Consider the following 13,011-nt stretch of genomic DNA (forward strand, 5'->3'; position numbering starts at 1 on the left):
ACTACCCAAATGATACCCGGAGCTCGTTCATTCTGTGTTTCCCCCCCCCCCCCCCCCCTCTAGGCCATCGGGAATGCAAAGACGACTAGAAACGACAACAGCAGTCGCTTTGGGAAGTACATCGAGATTGGATTCGACAAAAACTATCACATCATCGGGGCTAACATGAGAACGTACTTGCTGGAGAAATCTAGAGTGGTGTTTCAGGTGAGGTCCAATACGTGGACTGTATTTGGTATGGCTGGAGTTCAGGGTGTGTTCTTTAGGGCAAACCGTAGCTAACTGGTTCATACCTACTCAACATGACCTAATTTCTAAGTTTCTCATCTGTAAAAATAATAATAATAATAATAATAACAATAATTCTTCACTGCATGTTGACTGGGGAGCCTGGGTTTTGCTACAGCTGAGATGTCCTCGTTCCTCTTCGTCCTAATGAATTATGGGGCTTTACGATTTTCCAACAAACACATTCCTGAAGAGAAAGAGGTAGTGTGCCACTGGCCCAGTCTGTCTTATTTTTAAAACTCGATTTGATTATACACTTTGTTGTCTTTGCAGGCTACCGAGGAGAGGAATTACCATATCTTCTACCAACTGTGTGCCTCCTCACACCTTCCTGAGTTCAAACCTCTCCAGTTAGGTATGGTGTGTTGGTCCCATGTTTTACGAGCGGAAATAAAAGATTCCAGAAATGTTCCATGCGCACAAAAAAAATACTAATTTCTCTCAAATGTTGTGCACAAATTTGTTTACATCCCTGTTAGTGAGCATTTGTCCTTTGCCAAGATAATCCATCCACCTGACAGGTGTGGCATATCAAGAAGCTGATTAAACAGCATGAGCATTACACAGGTGCACCTTGTGCTGGGGACAATAAAAGGCCACTCTAAAACGTGCCGTTTTGTCACACAACACAATGCCACAGATGTGTCCAAGTTGAGAGCTCATGCAATTGGCATGCTGACTACAGGAATGTCCACCAGAGCTGTTGCCAGAGAATTTCATGTTAATTTCTCTACCATAAGCCGCCTCCAACGTTGTTTTAGAGAATTTAGCTGTATGTCCCACTGGCCTCCCAACCACAGACTACATGTATGGAGTCGTGTGGGCGAGTGGTTTACTGATATCAGTGTTGTGAACAGAGTGCCCCATGGTGGCGGTGGGGTTATGGTATGGGGCAGGTATAAGCTATGGACAATGAACACAATTGCATTTTATCGATGGCAATTTGAATGCAGAGATACCGTGACGAGATCCTGAGGCCCATTGTCGTGCCATTCATCCACCGCCATCACCTCATGTTTCAGCATGATAATGCACAGCCCCAAGTCGCAAGGATCTGTACACAATTCCTGGAAGCTGAAAATGTCCCAGTTCTTCCATGGCCTGCATACTCACCAGACATGTCACCCATTGAGCATGTTTGGGATGCTCTGGATCAACGTGTACGACAGCCTGTTCCAGTTCCCACCAATATCCATCAACTTCACACAGCCGTTGAAGAGGAGTGGAACAACATTCCACAGGCCACAATTAACAGCTTGATCAACTCTATGTGAAGGAGATGCATGAGGCAAATGGTCACACCAGATACTGACTGGGTTTCTGATCCACGTCCCTATTATTATTTATTAAGGTATCTGTGACCAACAGATGCATATCTGTATTCCCAGTCATGTGACATCAATAGATTAGGACTTAATGAATGTATTCCCAGTCATGTGACATCAATAGATTAGGACTTAATGAATGTATTCCCAGTCATGTGACATCAATAGATTAGGACCTAATGAATGTATTCCCAGTCATGTGACATCAATAGATTAGGACTTAATGAATGTATTCCCAGTCATGTGACATCAATAGATTAGGACTTAATGAATGTATTCCCAGTCATGTGACATCAATAGATTAGGACTTAATGAATGTATTCCCAGTCATGTGACATCAATAGATTAGGACTTAATGAATGTATTCCCAGTCATGTGACATCAATAGATTAGGACTTAATGAATGTATTCCCAGTCATGTGACATCAATAGATTAGGACTTAATGAATTCATTTCAATCATATTAACTGCAACTTAGTAAAATCTTCAAAATTGCTTCATGTTTTATATTTTTGTTCAGTATATATTATACACCAAGGCTCTCCAACCTTGTTCCTGACGACCTGTTGTCTTGCAGGTTTTTGCTTCAAGCCTGGAGTGAAAACCTACTGGAGGGTAGCTCTCCAGGAACAGGGTTGGAGTGAAAGGCCTACAGGAGGGTAGTTCTCCAGGAACAGGGTTGGAGTGAAAGCCTACAGGAGGGTAGCTCTCCAGGAACAGGGTTGGAGTGAAAGCCTACAGGAGGGTAGCTCTCCAGGAACAGGGTTGGAGTGAAAACCTACAGGAGGGTAGCTCTCCAAGAACAGGGTTGGAGTGAAAACCTACAGGAGGGTAGCTCTCCAGGAACAGGGTTGGAGTGAAAGCCTACAGGAGGGTAGTTCTCCAGGAACAGGGTTGGAGTGAAAGCCTACAGGAGGGTAGCTCTCCAGGAACAGGGTTGGAGTGAAAGCCTACAGGAGGGTAGCTCTCCAGGAACAGGGTTGGAGTGAAAGCCTACAGGAGGGTAGCTCTCCAGGAACAGGGTTGGAGTGAAAGCCTACAGGAGGGTAGCTCTCCAGGAACAGGGTTGGAGTGAAAGCCTACAGGAGGGTAGCTCTCCAGGAACAGGGTTGGAGTGAAAACCTACAGGAGGGTAGCTCTCCAGGAACAGGGTTGGAGTGAAAGCCTACAGGAGGGTAGCTCTCCAGGAACAGGGTTGGAATGAAAACCTACAGGAGGGTAGCTCTCCAGGAACAGGGTTGGGGTGAAAGCCTACAGGAGGGTAGCTCTCCAGGAACAGGGTTAGAGTGAAAGCCTACAGGAGGGTAGCTCTCCAGGAACAGGGTTGGAGTGAAAGCCTACAGGAGGGTAGCTCTCCAGGAACAGGGTTAGAGTGAAAGCTACAGGAGGGTAGCTCTCCAGGAACAGGGTTGGGGTGAAAGCCTACAGGAGGGTAGCTCTCCAGGAACAGGGTTAGAGTGAAAGCCTACAGGAGGGTAGCTCTCCAGGAACAGGGTTGGGGTGAAAGCCTACAGGAGGGTAGCTCTCCAGGAACAGGGTTAGAGTGAAAGCTACAGGAGGGTAGCTCTCCAGGAACAGGGTTGGGGTGAAAGCCTACAGGAGGGTAGCTCTCCAGGAACAGGGTTAGAGTGAAAGCTACAGGAGGGTAGCTCTCCAGGAACAGGGTTGGAGTGAAAGCTACAGGAGGGTAGCTCTCCAGGAACAGGGTTAGAGTGAAAGCTACAGGAGGGTAGCTCTCCAGGAACAGGGTTAGAGTGAAAGCTACAGGAGGGTAGCTCTCCAGGAACAGGGTTGGAGTGAAAGCCTACAGGAGGGTAGCTCTCCAGGAACAGGGTTAGAGTGAAAGCCTACAGGAGGGTAGCTCTCCAGGAACAGGGTTAGAGTGAAAGCCTACAGGAGGGTAGCTCTCCAGGAACAGGGTTGGAGTGAACCTACAGGAGGGTAGCTCTCCAGGAACAGGGTTAGAGTGAAAGCCTACAGGAGGGTAGCTCTCCAGGAACAGGGTTGGAGTGAACCTACAGGAGGGTAGCTCTCCAGGAACAGGGTTAGAGTGAAAGCTACAGGAGGGTAGCTCTCCAGGAACAGGGTTGGAGTGAACCTACAGGAGGGTAGCTCTCCAGGAACAGGGTTGGAGTGAAAGCCTACAGGAGGGTAGCTCTCCAGGAACAGGGTTAGAGTGAAAGCTACAGGAGGGTAGCTCTCCAGGAACAGGGTTGGAGTGAACCTACAGGAGGGTAGCTCTCCAGGAACAGGGTTGGAGTGAAAGCCTACAGGAGGGTAGCTCTCCAGGAACAGGGTTGGAGTGAACCTACAGGAGGGTAGCTCTCCAGGAACAGGGTTGGAGTGAACCTACAGGAGGGTAGCTCTCCAGGAACAGGGTTGGGGTGAAAGCCTACAGGAGGGTAGCTCTCCAGGAACAGGGTTGGGGTGAACCTACAGGAGGGTAGCTCTCCAGGAACAGGGTTAGAGTGAAAGCCTACAGGAGGGTAGCTCTCCAGGAACAGGGTTGGGGTGAACCTACAGGAGGGTAGCTCTCCAGGAACAGGGTTAGAGTGAACCTACAGGAGGGTAGCTCTCCAGGAACAGGGTTGGAGTGAACCTACAGGAGGGTAGCTCTCCAGGAACAGGGTTGGGGTGAAAGCCTACAGGAGGGTAGCTCTCCAGGAACAGGGTTAGAGTGAAAGCTACAGGAGGGTAGCTCTCCAGGAACAGGGTTAGAGTGAAAGCTACAGGAGGGTAGCTCTCCAGGAACAGGGTTGGAGTGAACCTACAGGAGGGTATCTCTCCAGGAACAGGGTTAGAGTGAAAGCTACAGGAGGGTAGCTCTCCAGGAACAGGGTTGGGCAGCCAAGTTATACATAAATATAAAAGAATATTCCTCTGAGTAAACAAAAGTAGTGTTTTTGTTCTCTATAATCTTACCACTCATGCCTCCATCCAGAGCGTGGAATGCTGCTGTCACGGCAACAGAAAGTCATGCACTCCATCCAGAGCGTGGAATGCTGTTGTCACGGCAACAGAAAGTCGTGCACTCCATCCAGAGCGTGGAATGCTGTTGTTACGGCAACAGAAAGTCATGCTTCCATCCAGAGCGTGGAATGCTGCTGTCACGGCAACAGAAAGTCATGCACTCCATCCAGAGCGTGGAATTCTGCTGTCACGGCAACAGAAAATCAAACCATTGTGTGCAGCTATTCCCATATGTATGAAAGGAACATGTTTCCACACAGAGTGGTTTGATGGAATATCCTTAATGAAATACATCCCAAACATAGCGAAAACCTGATCCCAGATCAGGTTGTCATGCTAACTCATTGCAGACTCCATAAACATGTTTGAATGATTGATTCATAGGAAATCTATGGCAGGTAGATGAGGCTGTTGTTGTTGTGTATGGTTCCTGTCTGCAGGTAACGCTGATGATTTCCACTGTACCAACCAGGGAGGTAGCCCTGTCATACAGGGAGTAGACGATGCCAAAGAGATGTGCAGCACCAGGAAGGCTTTCTCATTGCTGGGTGAGTTAGTATAATAGCGAAACACCCCCAAGCAAACACTTGCAGGGTTGAGCCAGGTGGAGGGCCACACTAAACCTGTTTGTAGTCACTAGAGACGACACTAAAATAGGCTCTTTTTTTTCAGGAATCAATGAAACGTACCAAATGGACCTCTTCCAGATCCTGGCCGCTCTGCTTCACCTTGGCAACGTGGAGGTGGAAGAGAGATCGGCAGACAGCAGTACCATCCTGGCGAGTTCAAAACAAACCTCTTGACTATGTCCCAAAAATGGCACCCTTTCCCCCATTTTAAAGCATTACATTACATTACATAGGCATTGAAATAGGGAGCTCTTTAAGAAGCTCTTATAACACATTTGACTATTCTCACAGGGAATGTCCTGCACATTTTCCGTGGTCAGCGTAGAGCTATGCTGTACAAGGCATCACAGAGTGTAGCCTAAGGGGCTGTTGAAAGTACAACAATGCTGCCAATTCTATGTTGGTTTTGTATGGAATGCTGGCCCTTTTGTGTTCGGGCCAGTTTCCCGGACACTGATTTTGTTTAAGCCTAGTCCTGAACTAAAAAACACACTCAATGGAAAATCTGGAATCTTTTTTTTTTTTTTGCCCACTGAATCTCCATTGAAAGTGCTACTTAGTCCAGGACTAAACTTTATCTGTGTCCAGGAAACCAGCCCTTTGTCCCAAACTGATGTTCATGTTGTGTTTGTCCCAAACTGATGTTCATGTTGTGTTTGTGGTGTTATATTGTCATTATGTTATTATATATTATTGTGTCTTTGCAGCCTGACAATAGTCACCTGACGGTGTTCTGTGAGCTGATGGGCGTGGCCTACCAGGACATGTCTCATTGGCTGTGCCACAGAAAATTGAAGACTGCCACGGAGACCTACGTTAAGCCCCTCTCCAAAGTGCATGCGGTCAACGCACGGGACGCGCTGGCCAAACACATCTACGCTAAACTCTTCAGCTGGATCGTAGACCACATCAATGAGGCTCTGCGCTCTGCTGTCAAACAGCACTCCTTCATTGGGGTTCTCGACATCTATGGGTGGGTGTGTGGTGGTGGGGGTAGGGGTCAGTGATGTTTTCTGGTGTTTACATTGTGAATGTACACTGAGTATACAAAACATTAAGGACACCTTCCTAACTCTTTTGCCCTCAGAACAGACTCAGTTCTGTCATGGAAAGAGCAGATGTTCTCAATGCTTTTGTCCGCTCAGTGTATAAATGGTCTCTTGACCTTAGTCATGTTTCCCCCCCCCCCATGTTTCCCCCCCCCCCATATTCCCCCCCCCCATGTTCCCCCCCCCCCCCTGTTTCCCCCCCCCCCAGGTTTGAAACGTTTCACATCAACAGCTTTGAGCAGTTCTGTATTAACTATGCCAACGAGAAGCTTCAACAGCAGTTTAACATGGTAGGTGTCTGTCTGTCTGTCCTTCTGTCTGTCCTTCTGTCTGTCCTTCTGTCTGTCCTTCTGTCTGTCTCTCTCAATTCAATTCAAGGGGCTTTATTGGCATGGGAAACATGTGTTAACATTGCCAAAGCAAGTGAGGTAGATAATATGTAAAGTGAAATAAACAATAAAAATTAACAGTAAACATTACACATACAGAAGTTTCTCTTTCTGTCTCTCTCTCTGTCTGTCTCTCTCTCTGTCTGTCTCTCTCTCTGTGTCTGTGTCTCTCTGTGTCTGTGTCTCTCTCTCTCTCTCTCTCTGTCTCTCTCTCTCTTTCTGTCTCTGTCTGTCTGTCTGTCTGTCTCTCTCTCTCTTTGATTGAACAATCCTGTTAAGATTATCTTTATGAGAGGCACACCATCAATCCAAAATCAAACTCTTAGATCTGAGAGGATTGGATAGGTTTAAGCAATATGGTGAAAGCTTAATCTTTCCCTGTGTTATTCCAGGTCGCCCTATTGCATAAAACTCTCAAATCTCCTCAAGTACCTAGGGTATAGGGGCTAGGGCTTGATTTAGGCTTTTACATCTCCTCAAGTACCTAGGGGCTAGGGCTTGATTTGGGATTTAGGCTTTTACATCTCCTCAAGTACCTAGGGTATAGGGGCTAGGGCTTGATTTGGGATTTAGTCTTTTACATGTCAGCTGTTTCTCTGCCGTTTGTCATACTTGTCTGTTTGAAACGTTAGGTCAGAGGTCAGCTTGTGTTCTCTCACTGCAGCATGTGTTCAAGCTGGAGCAGGAGGAGTACATGAAGGAGGAGATTCCCTGGACTCTGATAGACTTCTATGATAACCATCCCTGTATCAACCTCATCGAGGCCAAGATGGGGGTCCTGGACCTGTTGGATGAGGAGTGCAAAGTAACACGAAATACACACACACACACACTAATAATGATGGAGGTCCTAGAATGGATCCTTGTGGAACACCAAGACAAAAGGGGGGAGTTGACTCTTTAAAGTCTACTCCACACATACAGTGCCTTCAGAAAGTATTCATACCCCTTGACTTACTCCACATTTTGTTGTGTTACAACCTGAATTCAATTATTATTATTTATTTATTTTTCTCACCCATCTACACACAATACCCTGTAATGACATCACAGTACACTGTAATGACATCACAGTACACTGTAATGACATCACAGTACACTGTAATGACATCACAGTACACTGTAATGACATCACAGTACCCTGTAATGACATCACAGTACCCTGTAATGACATCACAGTACCCTGTAATGACATCACAATACCCTGTAATGACATCACAATACCCTGTAATGACATCACAGTACCCTGTAATGACATCACCGTACCCTGTAATGACATCACAGTACCCTGTAATGACATCACAGTACCCTGTAATGACATCACAGTATCCTGTAATGACATCACAGTACCCTTTAATGACATCACAATACCCTGTAATGACATCACAGTACCCTGTAATGACATCACAGTACCCTGTAATGACATCACAGTACCCTGTAATGACATCACAGTACCCTGTAATGACATCACAGTACCCTGTAATGACATCACAGTACCCTGTAATGACATCACAGTACCCTGTAATGACATCACAGTACCCTGTAATGACATCACAGTACCCTGTAATGACATCACAGTAAGTACCCTGTAATGACATCACAGTACCCTGTAATGACATCACAGTACCCTGTAATGATTATAAAAAGTGAACACATGTTTTTTAGACATTTTTGCACATTTATTGAAAATGTAATTTCTCTAAGTATTCACACCCCTGAGTCAATATTTTGTAGAAGCAAAGTTGGCAGTGACTTTAGCTTTGAGTCATCTTGGTTATGTATACCATCTTTGCACATCTGGATTTGGGGATTTTCTCTTTGAAGTTAGATGGGGAGTGGCGGTGAAATGCAATCTTCAAGCCTTTCCATAGATTTAATGGGATTCAAGTCTGGGCCACTCAAGGACTTTCACATTCTTGTTCTGAAGTCATTCCAGCGTTGCTTTGGCTGTATGCTTGGTGTCATTGTCCTGTTGAAAGGTAAATCTTCACCTCCCAGTCTAACATCGTTTGCACTCTGAAGCAGGTTCTCATCTAGGATTTGCCTGTATTTGGCCCCATTCATTGTTCCCTCTATCCTTACCAGTTTCCTAGTCGCTGTCCCTGAAAAGCATGGGATGGTGTTAGATGGGTGATGAGCTGTGCCTGGTTTTCTCCAGTGATAGCTCTTTGCATTCTCAGGAGTGGCTTCCGTCTGGCCATTCTCCCATAAAGCCAAGATTGGGGAAGTGCTGTAGTGACTGTTGTCCTTCTGACAGATCCTCCCATCTCAGCCAAGGAACTCTGTAGTTCTATCAGAGTGGTCATTGGGTTCTTAGTCACCTCCCTGACCAAGGTGCTCCCAGACCAAGGTGCTCCCAGACCAAGGTGCTCCCAGACCAAGGTGCTCCCAGACCAAGGTGCTCCCAGACCAAGGTGCTCCCTGACCAAGGTGCTCCCTGACCAAGGTGCTCCCTGACCAAGGTGCTCCCTGACCAAGGTGCTCCCTGACCAAGGTGCTCCCTGACCAAGGTGCTCCCTGACCAAGGTGCTCACAGACCAGTTGTTTAGTATGGTCAGATGACCAGTCTCCATATTTTGTTTTCCATTTCCCAATGATGCAGACCAACTGTGTTTTGGGAAAAATGTCAACACATTTTTGTACCCTTCCCCAGATATATACCTCATCACATCTCAGAGATCTACAGACAGTTCTTCATCGTATAGTTTCTGTTCTGACATGATCTGTATTCTGTCATGTTTCATGTTCTGTGTGGAACCCCAGGAAGAGTATCTGCTACTTTCTCAACAGCTAATGGGGATCCAATAATGATAATCCAACCAAATAAAATACAACAACAAAAAACACAGTGGAACCTTAAATAAACATGTGGTTTCTTTCTAAATCATGTCTAAACAATGGAATGGTCCACAGGTGGACTCTAATCAAGTTGTAGTGACATCTCAAGGATGATCAATGGAAATTGGATGCAACTGAGCTCAATTTGGAGTCTCATAGCAAAGGGGGAATGAATACTTATGTAAATGAGATTTCTGTATTTCATTTTCAATCCATTTGCAAAAAAATATTAAAAAAAAAAACATGTTTTCACTTTGTCGTTATGGGGTATTGTGATGTCATTACAGGGTACTGTGATGTCATTACAGGGTACTGTGATGTCATTACAGGGTACTGTGATGTCATTACAGGGTACTGTGATGTCATTACAGGGTATTGTGTGTAGATGGGTGAGGGGTGGGGGGAGTATTTAATCCATGTTGTGTATGTACTGTGATGTCATTACAGGGTACTGTGATGTCATTACAGGGTATTGTGATGTCATTACAGGGTATTGTGTGTAGATGGGTGAGGGGTGGGGGAGTATTTAATCCATGTTGAATTCAGGTGGTAACACAACAAAATGTGGAATAAGTCAAGGGGTATGAATACTTTCTGAAGGCATTGTACACACACACACATATTTAGGATGTGAGTCAGGCTGATGTGTTAACTAACTTCTCCCCTTCCTTCCTCTCCTCCCTCCCTCAGATGCCCAAAGGCTCTGATGACACATGGGCTCAGAAACTTTACAACACCTTCCTGAAGAAAAGTGATCTTTTTGACAAACCTCGTATGTCCAACAAAGCCTTTATCATCCTCCACTTTGCAGACAAGGTACACAAGCATCCTTGTACATTTAAAAACAAACAAAAATTGGTCATGTCAGACCTTCTATTTATGTATACGTTGACGGAGGCCATTGCCTGCTTTCTGACTGTAGGATGTGGGTTGTTGAGTGTAGGTGACTGACTGACTGAAATAGCTCGCCTCGTTTGAGCAGTACTAACCAAACCACTCCCGTTCTAGAATGAGGGTCAGGTTGAATATCTCATCTTATCTTCATCTTCTTATCACGAATTGACATGGGTGTATGTTTTTTCTCTACCCGCTGTTCCCTCTGTTTAACACGACCCTTTTGTCCCTAGGTGGAGTACCAGTGTGAGGGATTCCTGGAGAAGAATAAGGACACTGTCAATGAAGAGCAGATTATTGTGCTCAAACTAAGCAAGGTTTGTTTGTTTATTTATTTGTTTAGTTGTTTGTTTGTTTGTTTCATATCAGGTCAAACACTCAACCCTTCTCCCGCCTTCCAGTCTGTAAATACCTTCTGTATACTAGTCTTGTGTAGAGGACCATCGTAGTGCCCTCGGGTTAACTAGTGTGATGTTTGAACTTGGAGAACACACCCAGGAACAAGTCTATGTTTAGATCTTGACAGACCGTTTTATGTCATGGAGAAACTGCCCCCTGGTGGTGAATACAGGTACCTCGTTCTTCTTCGTTTTATTAGTGCACTTTTCATATGGTGACAAAACCACTGGAGAAAGAAAAACGTCACAGTTAGCAGACAAAGAACCAAAAGATTACAGTCGAGATTATACAAGAAATGGTCACAAACAGCAGTTTAAAAAAAACAACAACCACAGTTTTCTGTTCCTGTTTGAGATGTGTTTGACTCTTTCCTCCAGTTTGATCTGCTTTTGGAGCTGTTCAGCGACGAGGAGAAGCCTGCAGGCTCCCTGACCAGTCGCAGTAAGATGACACGGCCTGTTCAGGCTCAGAGAGACCACAAGAAGACCGTTGGAACGCAGGTGAGAGGGAGCTAGCAGAACAAGGCTAAAACATAAATCAGTCTTCCGATGGTGTGGTTTTTAAGATTCAGATTTCTTTGGATGTTATAAAACATGCGTTGCCATGTTACAACCTTCTCAATGTAAATCTGATATTTTTAGCATGACTGGTACTTTGCTACATTTAGATGAGCCTCATAAACTGGTTCCTCTAGGTTTCTTCCTAGGTTTTGGCCTTTCTAGGGAGTTTTTCCTAGCCACCGTGCTTCTACACCTGCATTGCTTGCTGTTTGGGGTTTTAGGCTGGGTTTCTGTACAGCACTTTGAGATATCAGCTGATGTACGAAGGGCTATATAAATACATTTGATTTGATTTGATCCTTTGTCTCGCCCCTCTCCTCAGTTTCGTAACTCTCTACATCTGCTGATGGAGACTCTGAACGGAACTACCCCTCACTATGTACGCTGCATCAAGCCCAATGACCTCAAATCCCCATTCATGTGAGTCTGCCACCACACTCCTTTACCTTTTTAGGTTATGTTCATTAGGCACCAAATGAAGAAGAACAGGATGAAATAGAAAGGGATTATCGGGAGTTGTCCAATAAGAAATGTTCATTTTTGTTTTTGGATTCAAAAACGTAATAAAAAAAATAAAAAAATGATGTTCCCTAATAAATATGACATAGTTATTATCGTTTTGTGGCACCCTGGGAAAGAGAGGGTAAAATCTGTCACCAATACGTTGATTCACAACGTTGTTTCAACATATTGTGACATGGAATCTACGTGGAAAATACATTGGATTTGAAATTTCAACCACGTGATTGTCATGGTAACCAATTTTCAACAGACAAAAACCTTGTATAAAACATGTTGAATTTGTACCTTTTGAAACAATTTGTACCATCTTCAACATATCCACTATCAGAACAAAAACAATAGGCTGGGCAGCACCTCCTACTGGAGAGATTATCTATATACAGCACCTCCTACTGGAGAGTTGATCTCTCTACAGCACCTCCTACTGGAGAGTTGATATATCTACAGCATCTCCTACTGGAGAGTTGATCTCTCTACAGCACCTCCTACTGGAGAGTTGATCTCTCTACAACACCTCCTACTGGAGAGTTGATCTCTCTACAACACCTCCTACTGGAGAGATGATCTATATACAGCACCTCCTACTGGAGAGATGATGTATCTACAGCACCTCCTACTGGAGAGATGATCTATATACAGCACCTCCTACTGGAGAGTTGATCTATCTACAGCACCTCCTACTGGAGAGTTGATCTATCTACAGCACCTCCTACTGGAGAGTTGATCTATCTACAGCACCTCCTACTGGAGAGTTGATCTATCTACAGCACCTCCTACTGGAGAGATGATCTATCTACAGCACCTCCTACTGGAGAGTTGATGTATCTACAGCTATCTCCTTGGTCAACCATCCAGGGTTTTAACCAAGCCCAGCACTGCTCTGTTATTTGTCACTGACTACTACCAATGTGAGAATGATTGTGAGATCTTTTAATTAAGAACTAACTAAATTCATTGTTGCTATTGGAAGTCATTCCAAAGGGTAGGTTTAACAGAGCAAATGACTTGTCACCGTACTTTATCGCTCATATATCACCAATTAGACTTTTTTATAAAGCATTCACAAAGTCATCAACAGCCGTTGTTTTAATTCAACCCAGTGGTTCAACTAAGCATATCCATACATATAAATTAGGCCTAGGGTTTCA

General features: G+C 44.9%; 1 protein-coding gene across 2 annotated transcripts in view; it reads left to right on the plus strand.

The window, feature by feature from the left end:
* Positions 1 to 13,011, plus strand: part of LOC109880180 (unconventional myosin-Va) — a 40,497-nt gene that overhangs the window by 5,442 nt on the left and 22,044 nt on the right. For both annotated transcript variants that reach the window (XM_031801524.1, XM_031801523.1), the window contains exons 6-16: positions 64 to 207; positions 562 to 643; positions 5,024 to 5,131; positions 5,256 to 5,362; positions 5,920 to 6,185; positions 6,470 to 6,551; positions 7,315 to 7,455; positions 10,179 to 10,304; positions 10,616 to 10,699; positions 11,159 to 11,281; positions 11,664 to 11,761. In XM_031801524.1, the coding sequence (XP_031657384.1) occupies positions 64 to 207; positions 562 to 643; positions 5,024 to 5,131; positions 5,256 to 5,362; positions 5,920 to 6,185; positions 6,470 to 6,551; positions 7,315 to 7,455; positions 10,179 to 10,304; positions 10,616 to 10,699; positions 11,159 to 11,281; positions 11,664 to 11,761 (1,361 nt within the window). The remainder of the gene's footprint in view (positions 1 to 63; positions 208 to 561; positions 644 to 5,023; positions 5,132 to 5,255; positions 5,363 to 5,919; positions 6,186 to 6,469; positions 6,552 to 7,314; positions 7,456 to 10,178; positions 10,305 to 10,615; positions 10,700 to 11,158; positions 11,282 to 11,663; positions 11,762 to 13,011) is intronic.

This window comes from Oncorhynchus kisutch, linkage group LG22 (genome assembly GCF_002021735.2).
Source record: "Oncorhynchus kisutch isolate 150728-3 linkage group LG22, Okis_V2, whole genome shotgun sequence".
Lineage (NCBI taxonomy): Eukaryota > Metazoa > Chordata > Actinopteri > Salmoniformes > Salmonidae > Oncorhynchus > Oncorhynchus kisutch.